Source organism: Cottoperca gobio, chromosome 19, assembly GCF_900634415.1.
Source record: "Cottoperca gobio chromosome 19, fCotGob3.1, whole genome shotgun sequence".
NCBI lineage: Eukaryota > Metazoa > Chordata > Actinopteri > Perciformes > Bovichtidae > Cottoperca > Cottoperca gobio.
Window position 1 is genome coordinate 9,013,146 of NC_041373.1, and position 26,217 is coordinate 9,039,362.

The following is a 26,217-nucleotide window of genomic DNA, read 5'->3' on the forward strand; positions in this document are numbered from 1 at the left end:
GTCATTTAAAAAAGCACATGATTAATATTTTCCTAAAAAAGCAAAACAACGTATAGACTCATACAAAAACAATCCCTCTCAATCATCACTTATGACCCATTAGAAGTGTGTGGTGGTGTGTGTGTCTGCAGAGAACCAGCCCTTTGCCTGGATTTTCTCTTTTCTTTTTTGTTTTGCTAAAAACAAATTTAAACAGATTCAACCAATTCTGTCCCACAGTCTGCACGCCCTGTTCCTGCCTCCTTTTTTTTGTTTGTTGATGGAACTGTGTAATAATAGCTTGGATGGGAGATCTAAAGGGCCGTACAGTGCTACAGGGCAAAAGTGGACCTGTGATGAAAGCAGGTGCAAGACCATGCAGGGCTTTTATACAAGTAATAATATTCTGAAATTGATTTAATAACGGACTGGGAGCTGGTGCAAGAAGGTGATGATCAGGGTAATATGTTGTTGTTGTTGTTTTATTACACGTGTACACTGCACATCCTACACTAAGTGGAGACAAGAAATGTGGGAAATGTTCAAATGCAGTGACACACATGCATAAAGAGAGAAATCATGCATGAGAGAGTGAATCAGGAGGAGAGTGAGGGAGAGAGCAGATAGTGTTAAACTGTCAAAAGCCATTTGGGAGCAGGTCTCAGATCTTCTCAGTCTGTTCTTGTCTCAGAGGTGACTAACTGTCATATCTCCTTCCTGTTGCTCTTCTCTCTCCCACAGCTCAGAGGCTCCGCAAAGCCCCAGAGAGCCGTGCAGCCCGAGGAATACCACAGGAATATCACAACTAGACTCTCCTTCACTCAATTTTACCAGTTTTATCAGTGTCTGAGCTTGTTTGAGACTCACCTCTGGAGGACCACTGAATGGGCTGAGTACCAGAATAGCTGTAAAAATAGCAGTACACAACCATGTCATGCTGTCACTGAATAAATAAATAAAAGGGTCTGGATTGGCAGCCTCGGTTAACTATAGTGTCCCACTTCATGTGACGGAGGAGTGGTGCATTATTTGAAGAAGTGTAATTCAAATCCAATTAGTTTTGTCTGAGCTATTAAAACAGGCAAATCATTTAGTGACCTCCGTGGAGCCAGTAAGTGTTTCATCCTCCAATTAGCAGCATCTTAAATTGTGAAAAATCACACAAACGCAGAAGCAAATGTGATGAAAGACGTCCATCTTCCCCTTCAAAATGAAATCAAGCAAGAATTACAACAAAATTACCTTCTTTTCCCAATCTCTCACAATCATACGCTCACATGAGAAGACAGAGTTCACCCCCCCACCCCTCGTCCTCCACTTCCCAGCCGTCTTCTTCTCACCACCTTGGCAGTGTGGCTGTCACACACAGACGTAATTAGCAGTCCTACTGCAGGAGCGTATGGTAATGTGACAGGAAGACGGTTGACATGGTGGTTGCTCACACACTCCCACGAGGAGAACTCTACGCTGTACCTCCCCCGTCGGTGGAGAGGCTGGTGTGGGTCAAAAGGGAAGCAGGTCGCACACACAGATGCTCACTCACATCATATGGGCTCAGATACATCTCCATGTGTACTGTATATGTCATTTGTACTTATGCAAGCTTCCATCTCCAGTGATGGAAAGTATTTTTAATCAAGCTTGTTTTTCTGCTACTTAATACTTCTACTCCGCTACAAATCAGTGGTAAATATTGTATTGTTTACTCTTCTATATTTATCTGATGGCCAGAGTTACTTTGCAAATGGAAGATTTACATGCAAAGCCACTACCCAACAGTATATAAAGTACTTAAAATGTAGCTCAATCAACTACAACATTGAAATACTGCTTACACGTAAATACATAAGTAATAACAATACAGAAAAATAAATACTGTACAGTATATACTGAAAGGGGCTTTCCTGCATAATGACTTCACTTGATTGTTTTTACAATTATGTATTCCTCCACTAGTGGCTCTGTAAAGCTACACACCTTTGAGGCAAACGCTAGCATGCTCACAATAACATGTTTACATGCTTCTGTTTAGCAGGTACAATGTTTACCGTGTTTACTCTCTTAGTTTAGCATGTTAGCATGCTAAGAAGACATTTGCTAAATAGCACCAAACACATACCGGTAGAAAGGCTGAGGAGAAATCTCCATTAATAGTAGGAGGTAGAAAGATATGTTTGTTTTTATCTATTTTTAGCAATTTTGGCAACGTATACTAATACAATGTTCATATGATGTTCATATGAAAATGGTTCATATATCTTAAGAAAGGTATTTCCTCGTATTTTTGTTCTCCGACGAATGTCCAGCAACCCGTGTCAATTTCTGCTCATTAATAAATGCAGTCGTTTCAAAATAAACTTCCGTCTTCACACAAAACAACTTGGTTAGGTTTAGGAAAAGATCCTCTTGGTTGCGCTGCTTCCAGCCTCAGATCAAGATTTGGAGGTCTGGCCTTTATGTTAGAGCTTTTATCCAATCATATTTCAGCCATCATGTGTTGCCAGGGTCCAAGAGATCTGCCCTGAGGCCTTCAGAACCAACAGTGCGGGCGCCTGTCGCTTAAAGTGAACGGAACAAAACTGTAGCGTTGACCAATCAGATTTCGAGTTGGGGACACCGGGGCCAGCTAGCAGGCGTACGATAACGTCAGCACGTCCACGTCTTTTGATTGGATACAAACTATTGAGAGGCAGAGCTATGCAGAGCTAGCAAACTTTGAACGAGCTAATTTGTGTAGATTTCTACAAGCTGGTTTTTTTCAACCCACAATGGCTGAAAGAGGAGAAGAGATCGATTTGGTCGCAGATATAATTACAACGCCATTTTCAAGATGAACTTTTCAAGAAAAGATAGACATCGTGAGAAGAGAACGGCCAACCCCGACGCTAGCGAGCCTATCACAGCCGGGAAAAGGGTTTGTCCGCCACTTTCAAATCACTAACTACGAGCGGTACCCCCGGCTCACAGCCTCCGAGAGGCACTGCACATTGTACTGCTGGGAATTCCTGCTATTTACAACTAAATGTTTCGTAAATATAAATATAACTCTGTTGTTAGGGTGATGCAACGCCCGGTTATACTGCGTTTCTAGAGCCATGGCGTCATAATGATGGTATTAAGAGGTGGAATAATTCAGGTAGGACTGTGTAGGACATCACTGAAGGCCTAGGTGTGAAATGCACGGCCCGCCACTGGGTATAGCTATGAACAGTGTATGAGAACATCATGATTTGGGTGAACTGACCCTTTAAATAGAAACAATCCCATTTGAGTCAACAAACAGATAATGTTGTTCTATTGTGGTGAAGTGAACATTTCGTGTTCTCAATATGTTGCTAAACAGATTCATTTTCAGACGTGGAGGGAAACCATCCCCCTGACTCCCAACGCCACAGCAAAAGTGGTTTGACTGACTATCTTATTGAAATTATTAGGCCATGCTGTGAAGCTCGGAGGTGCCCTGGCTATTAACGTACTTTCATTCCCGGAGATAAAAAAACAGTTTCTAGTGGGAATACTTGGCAGCGAATCTGGGTGTCTCATGACCTGTTTATAGAAAGTCTGGTTTCTGGACCATGAGGCCAAGAGAGACAGAAGTCAGGAAGCGGAGAGAAGAGACAGAAGTACAGAAGCACAAATGGAGAAAGCGGGTCAGTCTGGCCACAGAAACAAATCCCAAAAAAAGAAACTGTGATCCAATGAGACACGTCTGGCTCATTGCATCACTTCAGTCCAATATCACAAACACAGTGTGACCTTAGACTGCAGCCAGGACTGAGACTGTAACTCCAGAAATATAATCTTCTACCGACAGCTTCAAATTGTAATAAATGATGTTATACGCTCCAATACTCAACGTCAACAGTTTCTTTGCTTCAAAAATCTATCATGTGCACACTTAAAAGGCACTTTTGTTCCTGTTTACTAGCAAACACATAAAGCTCTTGGCTTTGTTTTTTCCAGACTTTCGTCTACAACCACGATCACTCCTTATTTGATGTTTGTAACTGTAATGAACAAAAAACTGGTTTGTGAGTGATCAAACATTCACTATGTAGTCCCTCAAAAACAGAGATTTACTGTTTTAGTTCCTTGTCATCTCTGGTTAAATTATGTTCTCACAGCAACTGCATTACTACACCCTCATTATTTAACAAGAACTAAAGAGTAAATCTGACTGGTTTTACAAAAGTCTGTGCTCTGAAATCATTTATCTACAAAATGTCACCTTTCTAAAAACTCAGCCGTATTTGAAGCTCGGTGATAATTCTTTTTTTAGATAGTACAGTGTGTTTTCAAAGGGTTTTAAAATCACAAGTGCCTGTCTGAATGATCTTCGCCATTCATATCAAGTCAGAGCTACACAGAAAGTTATTTTATTGCACTCCTAGCAGCCTTTACTCAGTGAGATACATTAAGGTTTTACCTCCCTAGGACTGGCACGAACAGGTGTGTGAGGTTTTTTACTCCAAGTAGAATTTGGGCTGTTACCTGCATGTGACGGGGGGTCTTATGGTTCATCATTGCTTACTTTCGGATGGCTTTGCTGTTCACGATGGAGATGTCAACCTGTGTATTACAGTGTGTATGTATTGCTTTTATTTTGTTTATTATTTATTGCTGTTTTTTCTATATATGGCCATGTGAGTTGCCATCTAGTTTTATAAATTGCCTTGAAATGTGGTACAGATATATATGTCCAAAGCTTTCCATCTACCGGAGCCTGTCTCTGCATTCATTCACGCTGAAATGTTCAAAATGGGTCACAAATATTTAGTTCTTTTTTTAAAGCAAATTGTTTTTTTTTAACAGCTGGACACTGTTGTTTTTAGCAAATGTTTCTCAAACAGGACTAAGTAGTGCATTTGTTGGGGACTATTTTCAGCAAGGATTAGTGAGTATTTACAGCAGCAGGTTGGTGTTGACTTAAAATAATCTACATTGCCCATGTTCATTATAATGAAGAAACATGTTGCCCTATGCAACAGTGTGGCTCATTAATGTGTTTCTAATAGTTTTTGGATAACAGTGGAGCTCTATGAGCCAGCGGAATGGGATATATCAGGCTGCACAGACAATACTTGTGACTAGGATGAGTTTATTGTTGATTGCACTCTTACATTGGCTCCTTAGGCTCTCATCTAGAGGTTGCAGTGCCACGGCACACAATATTTTAGTGTGCTTGGGGCAACAGTTAAGGGATACAATTTGGTGCAGAAGAACTTCTCTGGTCTACACAGAGCTCTGACCTCAAACTCACCGACACTTTGGGGATGAACTGGAGCACAGACTGTGAGCAACGCCTTGTTGCCCAACATCCGTGCCCGACCTCACTGATGCTCTTGTGGCTGAATGGGAACAAAACCCTTCTAGCATCTTGTGGAAAGCCTTCCCAGAAGAGAGGCGGCTGTTATAGCAGCAGATGACTGCCCATGGTTTTGGAATGAAAAATTCCACTATCACATATGGGCGTAATGTTTTGGTGGCCACATACTTTTGGCCAGCCAGCCAGCCAAGAACACACAAACATACACACACAAAGACAAAACACTCTAAACCTTAGATTGCCAGCTCCTCCGAGAGACACATTGCAGTATTTTGTCTCTTTCCCTCTCAGGCCCAATTGAACAGTCTTTATGCATTTTCTCAGCCACTCCTCGCACTTTCTCATTTCCTCCTCTTTGCCTTCGCTTGATGTGTGTATGTGCCGTCTGACAAAAGACACACTTCCTCTCCTCATTTCAATCTTTTCATCTTTGTCTCATTCCCTCCTTCCTTGTTGTTTGCCATAGAGAGATCACTGAGACAGGAACCATAAATAGGTGGCTCGGGTGCTGCTTCTTTTCAAACCCGCCATCAAAGATATTCATCGTCATCAGGCTATTGATAATCAAGCACTATTGAGCTCTTTTATCCCTTAAGAGAACCATGCACTCGCACATATGTCTTTCTCTGTCCAATCCACCTGTCCCATTGTGCCAGACATCTCTGACAAGCTTTTTCTCCTCCATGCTGACAACAAAGGAGTGTATAAGAGAGAGAAAGAGACCGAGGGGGAGTGTCTTCGACAGGCAGGCCTCAGAGGAGAGTGCTTTACTCTTTGCGCTATATAGAGAACTGTCACTCAACACTTTGGGCTCGTCAGACAAACGGTCGCTCTGTATGAGAGATAATGTCCCATCTGTGCGTTTGTCTTTTGCCGCTGTCTAGCAGAGAGGTTAAATAACCCAGACTCAACACGTCGCAATCGGCACTGCAAATCAAGATTCAGAGATTGTTGATAACTGACAAACTTTGCCCCAAATATTTTGGAAGCTCAGATATAGTTTACACTGTGGAAGAACTGCCTATCAAAAGCACATCTAGGATAAATATGAACACATCCTTGCCAATTTAAGGTGAAGCAGCGACGGGTAGTGGGAAGAAGGAAGTTATGCAAGGCAGCAAAACAGAAAAATAGAAGGGAAAAAAAGAGTGAATAGTTTGAATTTGTGGGTGAATGATGAGCGTTGTCGGGGGCCTCAACCTCCTGAAGGGTCTAATTAACAGTTTAATGGGATCCCGGAGCTCAGAGAACGCAGAAAGGAGAATAGGCCTCTCGCTTCTAGCCACAGCCGTAATGGATTCAGCCAGCACACAACAGAGCCAAAAAAACTGGATTGAAATACTTTGGTAAAAGGTGATGGAGTGGAAGACATTTATGGGAAATATTGAAAGGAGGGTGAAATGAGACATGGTGAGAAGTGGACAGAGAGTAGGAGAAGTGGTAAAACAAATGACTGTTTAACTCATGAAAGAGGAAAGGTAGACAGTGAAACACTGCCTTCAGGCTGCTGTCAGCCAAGCTTCATCGAAGCATCTTTCCCCCCTCACTCTCTCTCTGCATTTCCCACTCCGCCATCAAAATGCAGCAAATCAATCTTCCTCCTGCAGCTACAACTCCTCCTGTTTAATACCCATTTATGTCGAGACATCTTCAGATACCTTTTGATTAACAGGAAGCTGATAACATAGCTATGGTTTCCATAATGTTGCACAGAGCGGTGAAATCGTGGCCACATAGCTACAATTTTCAATTCATTTTGGATGCTTCCTGTGGTGGATAGGAATCTATTTCGCTGTGTGCTCTAATATGTGAGGGTGTTCAATTGCATGTGTGTTTCTATGTGTGAGGAATGGCTCTATAAATACAAGGTGTTAATGATGGCAGTTGAATGAAGGAAGGGAAGACGGGCGTGGAGCATGAGAGGAAGAAAGGATGAAGCCATTTTTGAAACTCAAAAAGTAAAGGGAAAGTATACATTAAGAATCCGTCTGGTGTCATCAATCTCCTCTTTACAATCTAACGACGGAGCTCACTGCTCTCCATCTCCATTCATCAATGAGATACATGCTAAACCATAGCAGGAAAAACCTGCTGCTCTTCAAGTGCGCAGGGATGATTGATTGAGGCGTAGATTGCCCGTAGCACTTGTCTCCCATCGCAAAGTTTCTCTCCCCACAACTCAGACTTTTCCCAGACAGGGATTAGAGGAGCTGATGAGGGTCGATGGTTGCGTGCATCGCTGATAATTCACCCATCTGTACTGCTCATATCCAAATATTTGCATGCAGCGAGTTGCTTGCCAAAGTAGGTTTCACCGCTCTGACCTACTTAAGTTGTTTTAAGCTGAATGACGCCGGCGTAGAATAGTTCTGACTAAGACAGGAGTCTGTGAGAGGGTGCTGCTGCTGCTGCTGCTGCTGTTGCTGCTGCTGCTGCTGCTGCTGCTGCTGCTGCTGCTGCTGCTGCTGCTGCTGCTGCTGCTGCTGCTGCTGCTGCTGCTGACGGCGTTTACATTATAGGTTGTTGTTCATCTTATTACTAAAATCTGTTTTACTTACTTCCTAAATCGCTAATTATATTGTTTGTGGAAAATGTTATATCAACACCTCTGGGACACAAAAAGCATTTTTTGTGTGTGGCATCACTGTGGCATAGCAAGAAAGCAGACTACTCCAGCTCCAGCTCCAGCTCCAGCTCCCGGGTGCTGATGGGCCAATGCTGAAGTGACGTGCTCATTATTTTGACAGTACCTTGAATGGTATGACAACTGCAGAGCCGCCACTGATGCCCACGATTGGCAGAGCTGTCTGTGTGGAGAGGAAGTCCAGGATCTGTGCCACTTCTGCCACCTGAAGACAAAAACAGAGAGATTCAGGATTTGCCTACAGAAAGTAGAATTTATTTCTGCACCAGTGATATAATTTTGATCAGGTTGTACAGTTAGGGAAATTCAGATTCAATTCAGAAACTTGCATGATTGTGGCATGGTGAAAACAACCGAAGTCAAGGGTCTTTTTCTGGAGCTTTCGACCATTTCACAGAATGTCATTTCAAACTTCAAATTTCAACTTTTAATCTAAATTTTTAAGGCAACATGGATAAAAAAAGTCCTTAAAGGTATCCTGTGGAGTTTTTTACCACTAGCAGCGCTGTGGAGCGTTTTTATGAGTGGGTCCCTGTTTTGTTCGTTCTTGTGCACACTCACATGCAGGTGACAGTTAGACTAACCTACAGGTCTACTACTCTCGTTACTGTAACACCACAATTTTGTGTAGTTAAAATCAGTAAAGCATGTTTGTAATAGAACTGTTGTAATTCGAAAGCTCAATGTAACTTTTTTACTCAAGTAATTCTACAGATAAGTACAATTTGTGTGGCAGTGAAAGTGACAGTACGTTGAGCAGTTTCCTTCCCCGAGTAGGAGCCCTGTTTAGGGGACTATTTGCATTTTGCTTTTACGATTTGATATCACTTCTTCTCTCTTTAGAATCATACCATACCAGCACTATCATTTAATTTGAGCAAAGATGTACATGCTTGGCATCTCAATCTTTATTTTTTTTTTGTAAACCCACTTTGTGATTCAAGCTAGACAGTACAAGTGTTTCTTTTCATTAAAAAATGCCTTGTGCAGCTTTCGGAAACACGGATGTGGGTGACTGAACACCGTTTCATCAGAAAACCCCAAAAATGCATAAATGCATTTTTACCTCAGTGTCGGCACCGGAGCCCACATCATCCTCAAACACTACGCCGTGCAGCTTCTCCGTCGCCATGGTATCGCAGAGTCGTGTCAGCAGGTCACGGGGATTGGTGTCGTTGACCAGCACGGTCACTGGGCTGACCACTACCGGCATGTCGACAAAGTTTTCCCCGCTCAGACGACCTCTGACCTCATTTTGGTAGCTGGAGCCGCTAAACACCACCGCCACGTTGATGGACTGCTGGAGGAGGAGCGGCCGGGCCTGCAGGGGGAGCGGGGAGGAGATGAGGAGGAGGAGGAAGAGGAGAAGGAGGAAGAGAGGAGGCCAAGGAGTGGGAGGAGGATGTCCCCTGGATATGGCCATGTTGGCAGCCTACTGCCTGCAAAGGAGGGGATAGAAAGAGGGAGAGAGAGGATGAGAGAACAAAAGGAAAGAGAGCAACAGTCAAACAAACAAGCTGCTTTACTTTTATGATGTTTTTGACATAATTCATCATAATCTGTCTGTACATATATGTCCCTTACTTCTACCTCCTGGTCTCTTTCTATGACCCGTTTATTTGACAGTATTATCCTGAATTTCGACTTGTGTGCTATGAGGAAAACTGTGTGTGTGTGTGTGTGTGTGTGTGTGTGTGTGTGTGTGTGTGTGTGTGTGTGTGTGTGTGTGTGTGTGTGTGTGTGTGTGTGTGTGACAGTGTTAGCAAGCATGCATGCATGTAATCCTCCATAATCCAACCCCCAGTGTCATGACTGTAATCACCTCTCCATCTCTACACACGCACACACACACACACACACACACACACACACACACACACACACACACAAACACACACACACACACACACACACACACACACACACACACACACACACACACACACACACAAGCACACACACACACACACACATACACACACACACACACACACACACAAGCACACACACACACACACACACACACAAGCACACACACACACACACACACACACACACACACACACATACACACACACACACAGACTGCAAGCAGTATGCCAAAACTGCCTCACAGGTCCTCGCCCCTCATCATTTGGATTACATTACATTACTTCAGCCAGCCTCTCTCCACGTGGGTTGATCATCGGCCACAGAATTACAATAAGTGAAAAAGCTGCGACACTAACTGCTGTTGAAATCTGTAAACTTGTATGGCTGGTGTAATGGAAAAATCCCAGTTTTAGTTTTCAAAATAAAGCTATTATAGTGTTGGACTACGATTATTGATGCCTTAATGTATTCATTACTTTATTGTTGCAGCTGGTAAAGGTGGCGCTGATATAATTATTTCATGTACTGCTGGGTAGCTTGTGAATGTCCCTCGGGGGATCAATGGAGATTAATCTATAACAATACATCATCATTTATTTGTTAATTAGTTTTTGTATTATTAATCTGAAACAAATACGAGTACCCCACATGTCCCAAGCATGTCCCACAAATGTTTAAAGGTCTTACTAACCCTCTTTTAAAACGGGTCACTGCCATAATCAACACCTGATTTTTGAAGTGCATTCATCATACAACTCACAGGATGATACATACACCTTCAACATTTGCATCAGGAGCACAACACTTCAATCAAATGTTAGCTATTTGAAGATCTTTCCTTATGAATCAATATCTTTGAAGCTTTGATAATGGCAGGTGGGCTTTCTTATAGCAAATAAAGATCTCCACATATTTTGTAGGGGGTGTTATATAGAGCGTCGGTCTCATCAGACACCCTGATAATTAACAACACCTCTCAGCTTTGATTCAAAGCTCCTTTCAAAGCAACACTGGGTTAAATGTGTCCCACCTCTCCTCACTGTTCATGCTCCAGGCATATCAATCATTCATCTTAATAAGTTTTTCAGCTCCTGGGCTTTAGGTGCCCTTAGAAATAAATATCTAGTTTAAACGTTTGAAAGGCAATCCATTCCTGTTATTAGATGCTACTGATAGATTTACCTTTAGTCAATAAAGGGTTAAACCTGGAAGAGTGTTCCATGCAGCTGCCTTTATTACAGATCGCTTCATAAATATGTGTTGTTGTTAAATGTTTACGTTGTTTGGATGATATTTGGTTCCATAACTCAAATGCATTTTGTTGAAGATATTTGGTAAAAGGTAAATTATTTTGTTTTATTTTGTACAAACAGAATTATGTAATAGAAATATGTTGAGCATTGTCATCTGTATATAGTGTTTTTATTTTTGGCCATTTTAGCTGTAGTATCAAGTCTATATAGACATGGGTTTATGTAAGGTCAAACATAAAACTACATCTTGAATTTGAATATGATTTATATAGATCCCCTGGGGAGTTTATGCAGATTTTACTCACTGCAAATCCTGGGATCACTTTATTTGTATCCAATGAATCATTATGTCTTGATGTGAGCACATAGCAGTCATTAACCCACCACCCACTTGCTAGGTGGAGACTAAAAACAAACAACCCCCCACGCAGCATAACTAAAAAAGGAACAGATCCTAAGTGGCAGACATGAGACAAACAGTATCTTGAATAATTTGTGGAATAAATGACAAACAATTAATACTGTAGATTTCAACATTTATGTAAAGCTAAAGCTGAAAAACAAGGTAACACGTAAAATCCTAAACCCACTGTATAATTTACCCACTGCTATGCTGCATATCATTTTACTATATTTTAAAACCTGGGAAGTACAGAGGTAGAGTAATATTGTAGACAGAGACAACCTGATATCCTCAGGGTTGTGAGATGCGGTTGTTTAACATTATTAAAGTCTGTGGATCAGAATGTGTTCATATTCTGAGGGAGATTTATAACCAAGCTACAAACATACACAAAGTAATTACACTGAATGACTGAATGAAAGAGTTATGTGGAGATGCTTGGGTATTGGATTTTTTTTTTTATTTGATCTTAACTTGAACTTTCTTTTCAATTAAGTGGTGTATGCAGAAATAAGTATGTGGGTGTAAAATCACACTGCACTACAATTAATGAATTATATTTTTATTTAAATCATTTTGTAATATTGATATTACTTGTTGTTACGTGTTACCTGAATGACAGTAAAGCGACAAAAGCAATGAGTTGGGCGATTTGTTCTAACACTCACAAAACATAAGTAATAGTAAAAGAGTCGGAAAAGGTCATTGTGACGGGAGAATGATAGCAAATGGCAGTAACAGCGCGAGAGAACAGACGAATGCTTACTGGGTGGATCATATGACTAGAGAGCAGGTCAAATGTTCATTTAACAGTGTAATCGCTGGAAAAGGCAGCATAATGGGGCCTCAGATTAGCAGTGTGTGTGTGTGTGTGTGTGTGTGTGTGTGTGTGTGTGTGTGTGTGTGTGTGTGTGTGTGTGTGTGTGTGTGTGTGTGTGTGTGTGAGTGGGACTGGGATGGTGGTGGTGCACCTGAATTTAAAATCACACACAAACACGCAACAATCAGCTGATTATCTTTAACAATTAAATAAATGGAACAAAACAACTGACTGGCAAACAGAGAGACAGACAGACAGACAGACAGACAGCAACATGTCCGACTCCATATTATAAACAATTGTGTAAACCTTAAATCCTGTTTGTGTTTGTGCACTTACTTTCCAAAAATATATTTACGAGTACAGATTGCGTGAGTGAGCGTGGTGGTGCATGCACAGGTTTCTCCTATTATTATAGAGATTTCCAGATGGAACGTCGCCCTGCCATGTGGGACAAACTCTCTCACTGGGACCCGTGTCAGACTGAAACTGCGTCAGCATCGAAATGACTACACATCCAAATTCATCCTACAATGTACTGTTAATGAAAATAACCATCCAGCTGCGGTGATACATTTTAGAAGACAGCATGGGAGAAAATAACAACAGGATTACTGTGTGACAGTGCCGACAAATGAGGGAAAGAAAGGCATGACAAGAAAAACCTGTAACATCAAATCAAAACATAAAAATGCTAAATCACTCTTCTATTGAACTGTCAACCTCGCTGCCCATGAGACCTGTAGCAGACCTGGATTACGGTAACCCTAACGTGCCAGATGGTTTGTTATACAGAACCATCTGAGAAGACGTTGTTGGAAACTGTTTGGAAAAGGGCAGGCACCCTTAAGAAACGACTTGGTAGGTGATCGGATGAACCATCTGTCAATCAACTCAATCAAAACATATTTTCTATCAAAAAAATCCTTCAGTCCCGTTCTTTGTTATGCTTTAAATTAAGAAATAATCTCCAATTCTGATAGAACTATGCTAATCTCTTCGGGACAGTCGCCTCTGAATCCCCGCCCGCAGCTGCCACTAGCTCCTCGCAGGACGCTGATTTGCCATGTCACTGGTGGTTCGGACACAAACGCACAACTTAAAGCCTGACAAATTGGATTTTCGTGATCCGGCGATTCTTGCATGATCTAGTGATTTTGTGATGTTTACTGTGCAAGGGAAGGATTAAGTTTTACCAGCCAAAAAAAGTTAGGATTATAAACACAAACTGTTGTTTTTCTTTGTAAATCCTTCGTCATAATGGGCAAAAAACATCAAGATTCATTGCACAATTTACTACATATGCCCAGAATAATGTTAGTCAACATGTTCAGTGGATGCTTTACATCTGTTAAAACACCACATACCTCCTGGATAACACAGTATATATATACAGTAGGGAACATTAAGTCATTTAACTACTTAGCTGGGATATGATGGAGTCCCCGGGGGGTGAAGAGGAAATGAGCAGAGAGGATCTACTTGATGGGATGAGCATCATCACCAGAGAATTATCAACATGTCTGCCTTGAACCTTGATTTTTACACAGCACCTTCGAAGCTGATTTGATTGCATTAATTAGGGAGCTTGAATTAGTGGGCTAGTAATAATGTAGTAGACGGCCTTCCTCTCAACAACTTACTGCAGGCGCTCTGACAGCTGCATGAAACATCAGGATTCTCTAGAGCCTCATTTATGCAGACCTGAGATCGGTCCAAGACATCCCAATGTGAAAACTTATTCTGCAGCAATGATTTAATTTTCTGGTGCTGGTTTTCCAAATGATGCTGGAAATTCCTGATTAATGTTTGATTGTAAGAGTTCACTATGCTTTGCTCTGATGACTGAAATGTTTACATCAAGTGGTGTCAGAAGTACTTAAGTACAAATATATAAGCATCAAAATATACGTAAAGTACCAAATGTAAAAGTAATTATTATGCAGAATGGTGCATTATTGATGCATTAATGTTGACAGCACTTTAATGTTGCAGCTGCTAAAGCTAGGCCTAATTTTGATTACTTTATATACTGCTGCGTAGCTCGAGAATTTGGATCAAGAGAGTCTTATCTTAACTGACATCATAATTTATTTGTTGGTTTAGTTTTGTAGTATTAATCCAAATCTGCAAAGTAGATTATGTGAAATACATGTAGTGGAGTAAAAAGATCAACGTTTGCCTCTGAATTGTAACAGAGTAGAAGTAGAAAGCAGCTGAAAATGGAAATGCTCAAGCAAATCATATCATAATACTTGAGTAAATATACTTTCCACCACTGGCAATACTGATGTAGGAATATATAATATGTTCTATATCAGGGGTCTGCACCCCGCGGCTCAGGAGCCACATGCGGCTCTTCAACCCCTCTGCAGTGGCCTCCTGTAGCTTTGTCAAAAGAAATATGGAAATATATATCATTTATTTTAATATATTTATTGTTGCACAGTGGACAATCTTTCAAAGGGAACACCTCTTATCTTAGAGTTCCAGGTGAAATTGTGACACTAAAATAAAAAATAAAAAAATAATATTTTTATATTATATGCGTCACATTCTCCTGCGTCTACGTGCGCGCCGCCTTTCCCTGCAGGTGGCTAATGTTGAGTTGTTGGTTATGCTAACCATGTATAAAACCAAAGAAAGAGTTTCATTCTGCGTGGACAGATACATTTGCTTTCACTGCCAACGATGCTAGCTTACCTGCATGCTTGATATGTGGCGAGAAATTAGCAAACAACAAAAAATATAATGTTGAAAGACATTTCAAGAACACACAGCGTTTGCTGAAAAGTACCGAGCTGGAGATGCACGAAAACGAGCAAAGAAATCTTTGAGTTGATACCGCTAAAAGGCCAAACATGGGAGGACATTTGTGAGGCTGTTGTGAATTGTTTCAAAGCCAAAGAAATGAACACCACCACCATGGGGATGAAAACACATTGACACATAATTAAATAAAAACTGGCCTATTTTTTTATGTTTACTCTTTTTAAGCTATTAGGCTGCAGCTATATGTTTTATTTATTTCAAAGAGGGATACTTCTTTTATTAATTTTATTTTTATATCGTATTTCTTATTGTTTTGTGTATTTAAAGAGGCATACAAAGTTAATATAGTGGAGCATTTCCCTCAGGAACCAAAAACGAGCAAAAAGGAGAGTGAATATTTGCCTGAAATTCAGAAACACAACCCCATATTAATGCTAATGGCACTCCCTATCTGCTGGATGTTTAAAGAAGTGTTGGAGGATGATAACATGGTGTTGTGGTTACAGCTTGTTTCTGCTGCCCCGAGGAGGCCAACAAATCATAACTTTAGCCTTTAACACAAAAATAAGTGAAAATGAAATGGCAACTCTGATTATCAGCCTACACCTTCTTATTGGTTTGCGTTTTCAACATTCTTCCATTAGTAAACTTTATGAGTAATGATGTGTGAAATGGGAGGTTTCCCTCGGACACCACTACAGGAGATGATCAGCCCTACATTGTCAGTACACCAGGAAAAAAGATTTCAATCACACTCTGGATTAATGAGACTCCACTCAATGAAGCACTTTCATCACTCTTCCCTGAAGTCATCATTAAAACAGTTACATTAACAGTTATGTGACAGTAAACACACCATAGAGACACTCTGTCAACGTCAACCAGCTCAACCGCTCCACCCTTCTTTTCCTCTTTTTATCCCTCCATCCCTCCGTCTTGCCTCCATATGGATGGATAGTGGAAGACAAGTTGATTTGTGATTGCAGCTCTAACAAGTATACGCTCATGTGTGCACACAAGCCACAACACACACACACTCACACACACACAAACACAGCTAATAAATCTTCCACATACAAATTAAACTCACAATATGAATAACCCCAGAGCCTATTATTAAACATATCACATAACGTCTGCCACATACATTCATCATAATAAGGGGTTTTCACTGCTAACATTGCAACCACATCTCTCTGTGGGTTCCTGCTCTCACACATAAAGATCTGACAGCTTTACAGGAAATCGTTGCAGACCGGACGTATCAGTCGAGATGAGTGACGTTGACGGGACGGGGGCATTTCTACATCGGTTTGGCCCCACGTCAAATCAAACGTAAAGCAAACGAAATCTCAGTGACGGCCAATCCTCTGACACACTCACAAGAACATACATGTAGTGATGCAAGTATGCATTCATTCACTCCGTCACAAGCATATTCCTGATGTCTGTCAATAGTTCCCACCCCTTTCTCACTCACAAATCACAGTTTTAACTCCTTATTATTAAAGTTTATTAATGTTTGTGAAGCATTTTCAGAAGCCAGAAGAGGTCAAAGTGGCTAGTATTTTACAACAAGGCAAGAATTAGACAAAAGTCAGAAAAATATATTATTTTTTAATAGGATTTCTTCCCACTTTTAATCATCTTCAGTCCCTTTAGATTTATTTTAGGATCCCATGTGGTACATGCTGTACCAATATGGACAATTCTTCAGTTTTAAAGAGGATTTTCAAAAGCCTCCAGTAAGTCACAATAACACATTTAAAGAAAAATATCTTTGACTTTTATTGTCCCGTTAATCATCTTGTGACCCCACAGGTGTATCTTGTGAGCTCTTTGGGGGGCCCCATACCCCATGCTGGGACCCGCTGATCTATGTTACTGTGAACTATGCAGCTCAAATAAATTGTAATACATTATGCTGCAACATAATATATGTAAAATCGAACAGAAAGTCACTAATGGAGAAAAATGAGAGCTGCTACATGCAGTTTATGGGACCAATCAATGAGCATTACGAGATCACTAACACGACAGTGAAGCACTGCAACTGTAACATCTATAATCCATAAGTCATATTAAGTGAGCGTGCAGGTATGGAAGGATTGTGCACACACACACTTACACACACTCCAAACAAGCAGCTAACCGCCAAACCTCAGAGTGAAAAATGCTAATATGTCCTCCTACAGTAGTTCCTGTTATAGTAACAACTGGCTGCTCTGTTTCTGTCAGCAGCGAGATGGGAGCTTTCTCTCGAGGAAACTCTGCACTTATGAAAACTGAAAGTATGACTGCACTCGTGCTCTGTATCTATACTCATATTGACACACAGTAGTTGTTTTAGTATCCATCTTTTCTGCTTCCATATCACACTTATATATATGTAAACTATCAATTCCTGACAGGATCATATTAAGTGACAGAATAAGTGTGAGGCAGTGTGTGTGTGTGTGTGTGTGTGTGTGTGTGTGTGTGTGTGTGTGTGTGTGTGTGTGTGTGTGTGTGTGTGTGTGTGTGTGTGTGTGTGAAAGACTTACCTGTGCTTTCTGCTGTCATCCAACTTGAACTCCTGCTGCTCCATTGTTCCCCGACTGCTTTCCTCCAAATGTCTTTCTCTCTATTTTTGTTTCCTTCTCACCTGGTTTCACCTGCCTCTCTCAGCACCTGTCGGAGTACGCATTTAGACCAAGTCTCTGTGTGAGAGCGAGTGTGTGTGAGTTATCAGTGACTGTGTGTGTTTGGCAGCTTTGGATGTCTGCACACTCCCCCTGGAGAACTTCACAACGTGACAGCGAGTTATTTTCTCCCAAAAATCTCTCTTTTCTAACTCCTCTCTTTCTTTGCTCCTTCTCGCACTTTTTCTGCGTGTGATTTACAAGTGGTCATGAAGGTGACGACAGGACATCAAAAATGTGGAAGGAAAGTGAGGGAAGAGGGAGAGAGATGAGAGGTGCGGGAGGCTCTAGAAAAGCAGCCAGCCTGTGTGTGTGTGTGTGTGTGTGTGTGTGTGTGTGTGTGTGTGTGTGTGTGTGTGTGTGTGTGCGTGTGTGTGCATATGTGCATAAACCCACTGTGTTTAGCTCTCTGTCTGTATGCCTCGGGCTCCCTGCTGGTCGGATGAGGAGAGGAGCGAAAGGGGGGGGGGAGGAAGAGTGATAAAATGCCTCTTCAGCGGAGGAGCACAGACGCCGGTAACACTTCAGCAGCAGCGGCGGTGACGCTTCCCCGCCGTCTCCTCCTGTCTCCCCCTCTCCACCTCCTCTGTCTCCTTTTCCCTCTCCCTGCCCGGGGGTAAGAGACACCACAGATCCATGGAAAGTTAGAAAATCTCACAGAGAGATAAAATAAGGGTCCTGTGCACGCCTCTGCATGTTTGGAAGAAAAGTTTTTCCCTCCTCTGGTCCAGTTATCAGCCCCTGAGGTGATGGTACTCCGCAGCAAGGGATCCCCCTGGTGATGATGTGCCTCCTCAGGTCCTGAGTGATCAAAAAGGATGAGGGGAGGATGAGATTTGGGTTTTTTGCCCCCCCCTCGCCCTCTTTCCCATATGGATGCAAGGTGATCCAGATGTTTGTGGACGGTGGGAGCGTCAGGAACGCGGAGAGAACAGCGGGACAGATGGCAGGTCTGCGGGGTTGGGCCGGCTGTGCACTAGCAGGTCCTCATCCTGTTGCACTGATTTGTTTTTTTTTTCTTTTTCCACCAGAGTTTCTCTCTCTCCCTCACCGCTGCGCTGCCGATCATCTGCCGGTGCTGTCACACCAGTAATCCTGCTTTCCATTTCCTCTTTAACTCCATCTTTTCTTTATCTCTTTCTATCTCCTCTCACTCCATCACAGGAGGGGCTGCATGTGAGTCCTGATAATAATGGTGTGAGGATTTAGTCAGCCTCCCTTCCTCTCCTCCCTCTCTCCCTCACTTCAGAGCAACCCCTCCTCCTCTCCCAGCCCACTTTTGCTCCTGTTTTCTCAGTATTATTCACCTTCATCCTGTCACGTATCCTGCCTTCTTTTCCTTAATTCACCTCACTGTAATGCTCTGCTGTTTCATTCCCTATCTTTGCCTTTTTGTTCTCTTTCCCTTTACCATCAACAGGTCCAAAATGAATCCCATTAATAGCATTGTTTTTCCAGTCTGGACCCCTCGGGCTCTGTCCATTGCTTATTAGTGTGAATACATTTTTACAAAGTCACTAAGCTAACACACATCTCATTTACCTTAGGCTATTGCCAGAAAACACACAAGCCAGTTACAAAGAGACAAACGTTGCGATGATCCTGATGAAACATTAAATCCATTAAATGGGAATTTCCGCCAACACACATGAAGTTCAGCTCACTCATCATAAGGAGTGTTCAGAGTGAATACGAAGCACATCTCTTGCCTTGTGTGATTTGCATGAAGTTGACTGGGACTGTTTGTATAGTCTGTGTTTGTTCGGACAATATACCAACTGTGCAGACATTTGCTAAGCCTAGCTAGCAACATAGGCCGTGTGTGTATGTGTGTGTGTGTGTGTGTGTGCGAACGTGTGTGTGTGTGTGTGTGTGTGTGCGTCTGGCAGATCTCAGAACTCACCAAGTGGAAAACATGTTAGAACATTTGTTTTGTTTCAGTTAGCGCGGCCTAGTGAAGCTCGTTTGTTTCTATTGACTTTTGTATACAATCATGTCAAGTCTAAATGTGTCTGCACACACTTTAGTGAGTGATGCTATCATTTTGCATTATAGGACATGTGGGATTTTTCCAAATTTGTGAAACTGTAACAATAAATTGCTGAAGAATCTTTTAATTCAACAACAATATTGATAATCAATTGATGTTCAAGCAACGGTGTCATATATTCACTCGTTACAACTTCACAAACGTGAGAATTTGCAGTTTTTCTACATTTCATATCATTTTAAAATGAATATATATAGATTTATCACTACATTCGTTGATTTTTATATTTTATTTAAATGCAGCAAATAAAACACAAGCAAATTAACAAACCCATTCACCAATATGACAGCACACAAGCTGCATAACAAAATACGTTGCAAATAGAGAAACTGTCCAAGTCGAACACAAAACGCTTCTGGACGTTTATTCCAGGATTTGCAGTCCTACAGTACGAATAGTCGAGCTGAGGGTTGTTGGGAAATGATGGAAGACTTTTTCTATCATCATATGATTCTGGTATTAATGGAGACATTGGAGATATATACTTTAAGTTAGCCTTGAGCTAATTAATAGCATGTTCATCATCTTTTGTGTCCACTGGAAACTGCTTTTGTTCTTGTGTTATCTACTTGCAGAATTATTTTCTAAACGGAGTGAATCGATAAAGTCGAGCCTACAAACATCACATTTACCTTGGGTTATCGACGGGGCAAACACACAAGCCAGTAAAGCCAGAGAGACAAAGCAAAAATGGCAATGAACCTGGAAGTGCTACACACATACAAATGTGTGTCTCAGTTGTGTATGCTGTCCGTCTCATTTAGGATCAAAGTGCTCATTGTGAATGTGCCTAAGAGGAAACATAAAACAAAAATCATTCCGTCATAACTCTCTCTCCTTTCGTTCTGCAGAGAGCAAACACATGGTGTTTAAGTAATGTTTACTGGAATCTTGTTGACATGCATAAATGTGTGTCTCTGCGCTGAGAGGAGAAAGTAATGCTGAATGCAAGAGAGAGAAAAAAACTCTGATTGCCTCTCACTCCCCCCCCCCCCCCTCCCCCCCTCTCTTCATGGCTTACTTGTGACAGTAATTTTGCGGAGGAGAGCCAAACAATTCCACTTTGCACTCCTCCTCTCTTTCACTCACATTGCCAGACAGGCGTTTTATAGTTTTAAAGAGCACTGTCTTTTGTAGGTTGCTATCACTCCTAATAAAAACAGTTTTCTTCTTTTTGCTCACTCGGCAGCTTGGTCAGGTGACAGGCCTTTTAACACAGCGCTATAAATACAGACGAGTGTTAAAATAGAGTGTTTGAGATGTGAGACATGTGACTGAGGCGTCTATATCTGTATGGGATGTGTGTAGTAGATACAGCGACACTTCTGATGAATGGAAACAGACAATAGAGGACAGATGTTTCAAAGGATAGTCTCTCTCAGCAGCTGGACACTGTGTACAGCAGCCAGCAGAGAACATATGTTCTCCGGCCCGGAGCTCGATCCCGTCCACAGATTAACTCAGACTGATTCAGCAAAAAAATTGAATTATGTTTAGCTCGCTTGCTAGCTTTTGAGTTTTGTTAACGAGGATTTATTTTACATATGTCTTGTGAAATGCGGATTTGGTGAGATCAAATTATGTGTGCTGATACAACATTAGTTCTTCTGAGATTGTTCACAAATCCTCAGTACATGCAACTCCTGCTGGGAACATCTGCAGCTTTACGCATTACACACTCATTGTATAGTTATATAGAGTTCATATCTGAGGATGTCATGTGAACAACTTAATTACTTAGTTCAACAACAGAACATTTATAATATTGATAATCAATTTATCGTTTAAATCACTTTTTCAAGCCAAAACGCCAAACATTTGCAGGTTCCAGCTTCTCAAATGTGAGTATTCTTTGATTGATTTTTCAATGTCAATTGAATATATTTGGGTTTTGGACAAAAGAAACAATTTGAAGATGTCATCCTGGGATCTGTGATCACTTTTCACTACTTATGACACTTTGAGACTGTCCTCCAAGGAAAAACAATAGCATCAGGAGGAATAGGAATTAAAATGTAAAAAAGAATAGCCATGACACTATTGATTCTGCTTATCGGTAGGGTTCTTTATTGATTCTTGCTCATTTTTTCTGTGTAGAAAAAAGAAACTTACACAGGTTTTCGGCGTCAACGCAGCAGTTTTATTATCTCTGAGTCTGCGCAGAGTGTAGATGCCTGATAACATGAGAACACATTAAAATAAACCAAGTTATTTTGTTGCTTAATTTGGAGAACTTGGACGACATTTTAACAAAATAAACTATTAAGTTAACCAGAAAATCATCAACATATTATTCCATTGTGAAAATAAACTTTAGTTGCAGACCTAATCATGTGTAAAGTAACCTGGCAACGGATTCAGCATGGACACTCAAAAGACTTGAGGCGAGACACAATTCCCCGAGGTCTTGGCATGTTTGGTGAATCATCCTCCTAGTTGACAATTCTGTTATTGTGCCAGAGGTCAGGCTATTTTTTGGGGTTAGTTGTGCAACTTGTTTTTCAATTCAACTCAAGTTGTTCTGATACATTCATACTCCACTCGCTGCAACACATTTCCAGTGCACACTTTACTATTTGGGGGACATTCACCTCAAATCTCTCAAATCTTGAGAGTGGCATCAATCTGCTCATCGAACCCTCTGACAGAATTCAAACAAGCGTATTTCCCAAAATGTCAATGTTTTCCTTTGAGCTTCTCAAATACCAAAAAGTCCTCCAAACTAATCCACCAAATATGTTTAAGGACAGACTCCGATGAGAAAAGGTAAAAAAAAAAGGTTTTCCTTTATCCATGTGCTCCAGTATACTTTGTACCAAATATCTGAAATCTCACCACATACTAGATTGCCCTACACTGAGAGCACCGGACAGGCCTGCAATTTCTTATTAGGTGGTCGAAGCGAGTTTAACCTCTTTCCACAAAATATGTTGTTTGTTGTTGCTTTCCAAAAAAGCATATATGAGTGTTTTCTGATCTGACTCCTTTATCAGCAGGACAACTGTTTTTAAACTGTTTAAAAAAATAAAATAAAAAGATTCATATGAGCCTTTAATCTGACAAAGCAATGATAAAGTTTTTGTTAAATTTAGACACAAAAAAACTTTTTTTAAATTACTGTCCTTTTTTGAAATTCGCACATGTTGTTGGGTTTGTTGGCCAAACCTTTCAGTTCGACCTTCAGAAGTCCCAATTCTCTAAAAACACAGGTCATTTTAGTCATTTGAACAAACAGCCCAATGCTGTGGTTTTTCTTGGGAGGACAGTCTCCAACATGCTTCTTTCTCATTCTGCTCTGTCAGTGCTGCCACTACTTCACTGCTCTCTGCAAGTATCTCTGTCACTTTGCTTTTAAATCAGTCCCACCTCAACCAAGCATCCACCTGTAAGCTCTGACTCTTATATCTTCTATCATCACTCCCCGATCTCTCCCTGTGTCGGCTGCAGGGAGTGATGAAATCAGAGCTGCTGTGCTGTATTCTCATATCAGCATTCTTCAGTGTATAAAGAGACAGAAATGATCGGACTTATTGAGTTTAACCTCAAGCGAGGGAGCTAAGGGACCACAGTTTTTCACAATAAAAGATTGTAACCGTAAAACGGTGAAGTGGCGCAAAGTTGGTGATCAACATTACTGAAATAAAGAACTAAAACAAAAATGAAAAGAAGTGCTAAAACAGAACAAAACAAAAGAACTAAAAGATAAGGGAAACATTCTCCTTTCGGTTAAATGAAAAATCTGCTTTTTAAAGAATTTTAGACAAAACTTTGCAAGAACGAAAAGGAAATACTATAATACCCTGACTGCTAAAGCCGGTTTCTCTCCGGCTTTAAACCACAGAAGCTCTTAAATGGCAAGACAACCAGTAAAGGACAGGCAATGATGCAGATAATATGATCCATCTATGAGTTAGATAAAAGCCCCACAGGGATGAAATAGCCTTGATAGTGCAGGAAGTTAGAATAGTCTGTGATTAAAGAGAAAACAGAGAAAACTTTCAGAAGTGCGGCCTAAGAATGAAACTCTAATTTCAAAGATGGTCTACAGCTAAGACAAAACTGAACAACCGCCTCGCTCTGACAAATGAAAGACAGCTTCAAGCCGAGACAAGAGTCTCAACCATTGAGACTGTGGTGGACCTTGTTGATGATAATGGTGTTAAAAATGACAAATTAAACCATCTTAAAATGTAATATCACCGAGCTTGTGGAAGTTCTAAAAAATACATGAGGAACAACAAGCCTGCACCACTGTGCATCAGTTAGACACAAAGCTGTGTCATCTGCATAACAATTAGAAACAATTTTATGCCTGCAAATGTTCATGCCTACAAATGATGTGCCCTAAAGGAAGAATGCAAATTTAAAACAATGCATCCTAAATTTGGGCCCCGGGGAACAAAGCCAAGTGCAGAGCAACAGAAATGAGCAAATATTTCCAAAACTCTGACTCATTCTTACGGGAACAAATCCACAACAGCTACACGTCACAGTCTGTGTTGCCATCACATCGTTTTCCCAGGCAGTTGATTAGGATTGTAAGGTCAGTTGTGTCAAAGGCAGAGCTATGCTTTAGTAACATTACAATGTGTGAAGAATAAACAGAAAGACCATAAACATCTCTGTAGAGCTGAGTGAGGAACCACAGAGATGGGTGATAATGCTCTGGGAGTTTGTCACTGCAAGTAACCACTTTTACATTACATTATTTGTCATTCCTAAAAATGACACTGAAGGTCGTTGTTGTTTGTCCACTCGCAACAATTTGCTTTGACTTTAATCGCTTGACTAGCGAAACATAATGAAATTGAATATCCAGTCTAAAAAAACAACATTACAAGTTCAATTTGCAGGCAGCATGCAGCTAAAACAAATTCTCATTTGATTTAGAATAAATTCAGATTAAAGGGTATATGCATCAAATATATAATTCCAGGGTTCAAGAGCAAGTAGACACTGATGTTACTGGCTGTACTGGGATACTATCAGACATGACGACGCTGTGTGTGTGTGTGTGTGTGTGTGTGTGTGTGAGTGTGTGTGTGTGTGTGTGTGTGTGTGTGTGTGTGTGTGTGTGTGTGTGTGTGTGTGTTGTGTGTGTGAGTGGCTGTGTACACTGGTGTGGACAGATGTTTAAACAGGCAATCATCACTCAATGAGTAAACAGCTCTGGAGATTGGACTAATATGTCTGACTGTGCAGGTGAATACTAAGAGGAGGAGGACAGAGAGTGAGAATGAGAAGACAACGGGAGTAGACAGAGGGAAGAGTAAATAAACTCCATCGGCTTATGTTAGAAAGCATCAGGGCTGAATGCAGATTTGTGATTAACCCACATTTGTGGTATTTTTATCACCCAATTCAACTCTTTGATCACAGGAATGTGTCAGGAATGTGTCAGGAATGTGTCAGGAATGTGTCAGGAATGTGTCAGGAATGTATCAGGAATGGAGGAATCATCCTACGGGACATTTTACCCCAAGTGTGGTTTAAAATATCAACTCCTCAGGGCTTCACTGGCTGATCTCTTTGGCTGCCGACACACATACACTTTTCCCAGCACTCGGTCAGTTTGTCTGTCTGCATCTTCATCAACGTCCCTCCTCCTTCTTCTAAAGACACACTTTGAAAACAAAAATAGCTTGAGAGCAGAAGACATGAGAAGTGTCAGATCCATAAATAAATTGGGTCTTTGTGCACCTTGTTTAAGACTGGCTGACATTTTAAAGCCTGCCAGGTATTAATACCATTTCTCATGAGACAAAGATTGTATGCGTGGGCGTGCATAATTGTGTGTGTGTATGTGTGTACGTGTGTGTGTGTGTGTGTGTGTGTGTGTGTGTGTGTGTGTGTGTGTGTGTGTGTGTGTGTGTGTGTGTGTGTGACGGAGAGAGAAAATGGTTGTTTGGTTTGTTATTCTGGTGAAACTTCACCCTCCGGCATAGCTGACAAAGATTTTACTGTTTTATTCTGGCTGAAATTCACCGAGCATCCTGACATGGTCTCTCTCTCTCTCTCTGTCTCTCTCTCTCTCTCTCTCTCTCTCTCTCTCTCTCTCTCTCTCTCTCTCTCTCTCTCTCTCTCTCGATCAGGATGTTGATATTGCACGTTGATCGTTATGTGCTTATCCCTATAAAATAACCATTAAAATAGGTCTCAGTCTCTCAAGGTCTCACCTCATTAAACCTTATTAAACATTGTATATGAAGAACAAACTCAGCCTAAATGTCAATGATGATAATACCACTTTGTGAGTAGCAGTGTTTAGAGGGTTGGGCAGGCTGACAGGTTTATGGCTGACTTGAATCAGCAGAGTAGGAAAGGGAAGAAGAATTAAAGGAGGTTAAAGGCCAACACAAAGGGAGAAAAGTAAGGAGGTGCGAAGCGGAGGCCATAAAAGGTGACCTAAATATAGTT

The 26,217-nt window shown here is 41.1% G+C and overlaps 1 protein-coding gene across 3 annotated transcripts in view; it reads right to left on the reverse strand.

Annotated features, from left to right (window-relative positions):
• Positions 1-18,300, reverse strand: part of LOC115025035 (glutamate receptor ionotropic, NMDA 2C-like) — a 55,151-nt gene extending 36,851 nt beyond the window's left edge. Inside the window, exons 1-4 of one of the 3 annotated variants that reach the window (XM_029457005.1) lie at positions 18,147-18,300; positions 17,613-17,739; positions 9,016-9,388; positions 8,056-8,154 (exon numbers count right to left, since the gene is read on the reverse strand). In XM_029457005.1, coding sequence (XP_029312865.1) covers positions 8,056-8,154; positions 9,016-9,372 — 456 coding nt within the window. In that variant the 5' untranslated portion in view covers positions 9,373-9,388; positions 17,613-17,739; positions 18,147-18,300. Of the gene's footprint in view, positions 1-8,055; positions 8,155-9,015; positions 9,389-17,612; positions 17,903-18,146 lie in introns of those variants that run through there. The other 2 variants (XM_029457006.1, XM_029457007.1) reach the window with 2 other exon arrangements.
• Between the last annotated feature and the right edge of the window lie 7,917 nt (positions 18,301-26,217).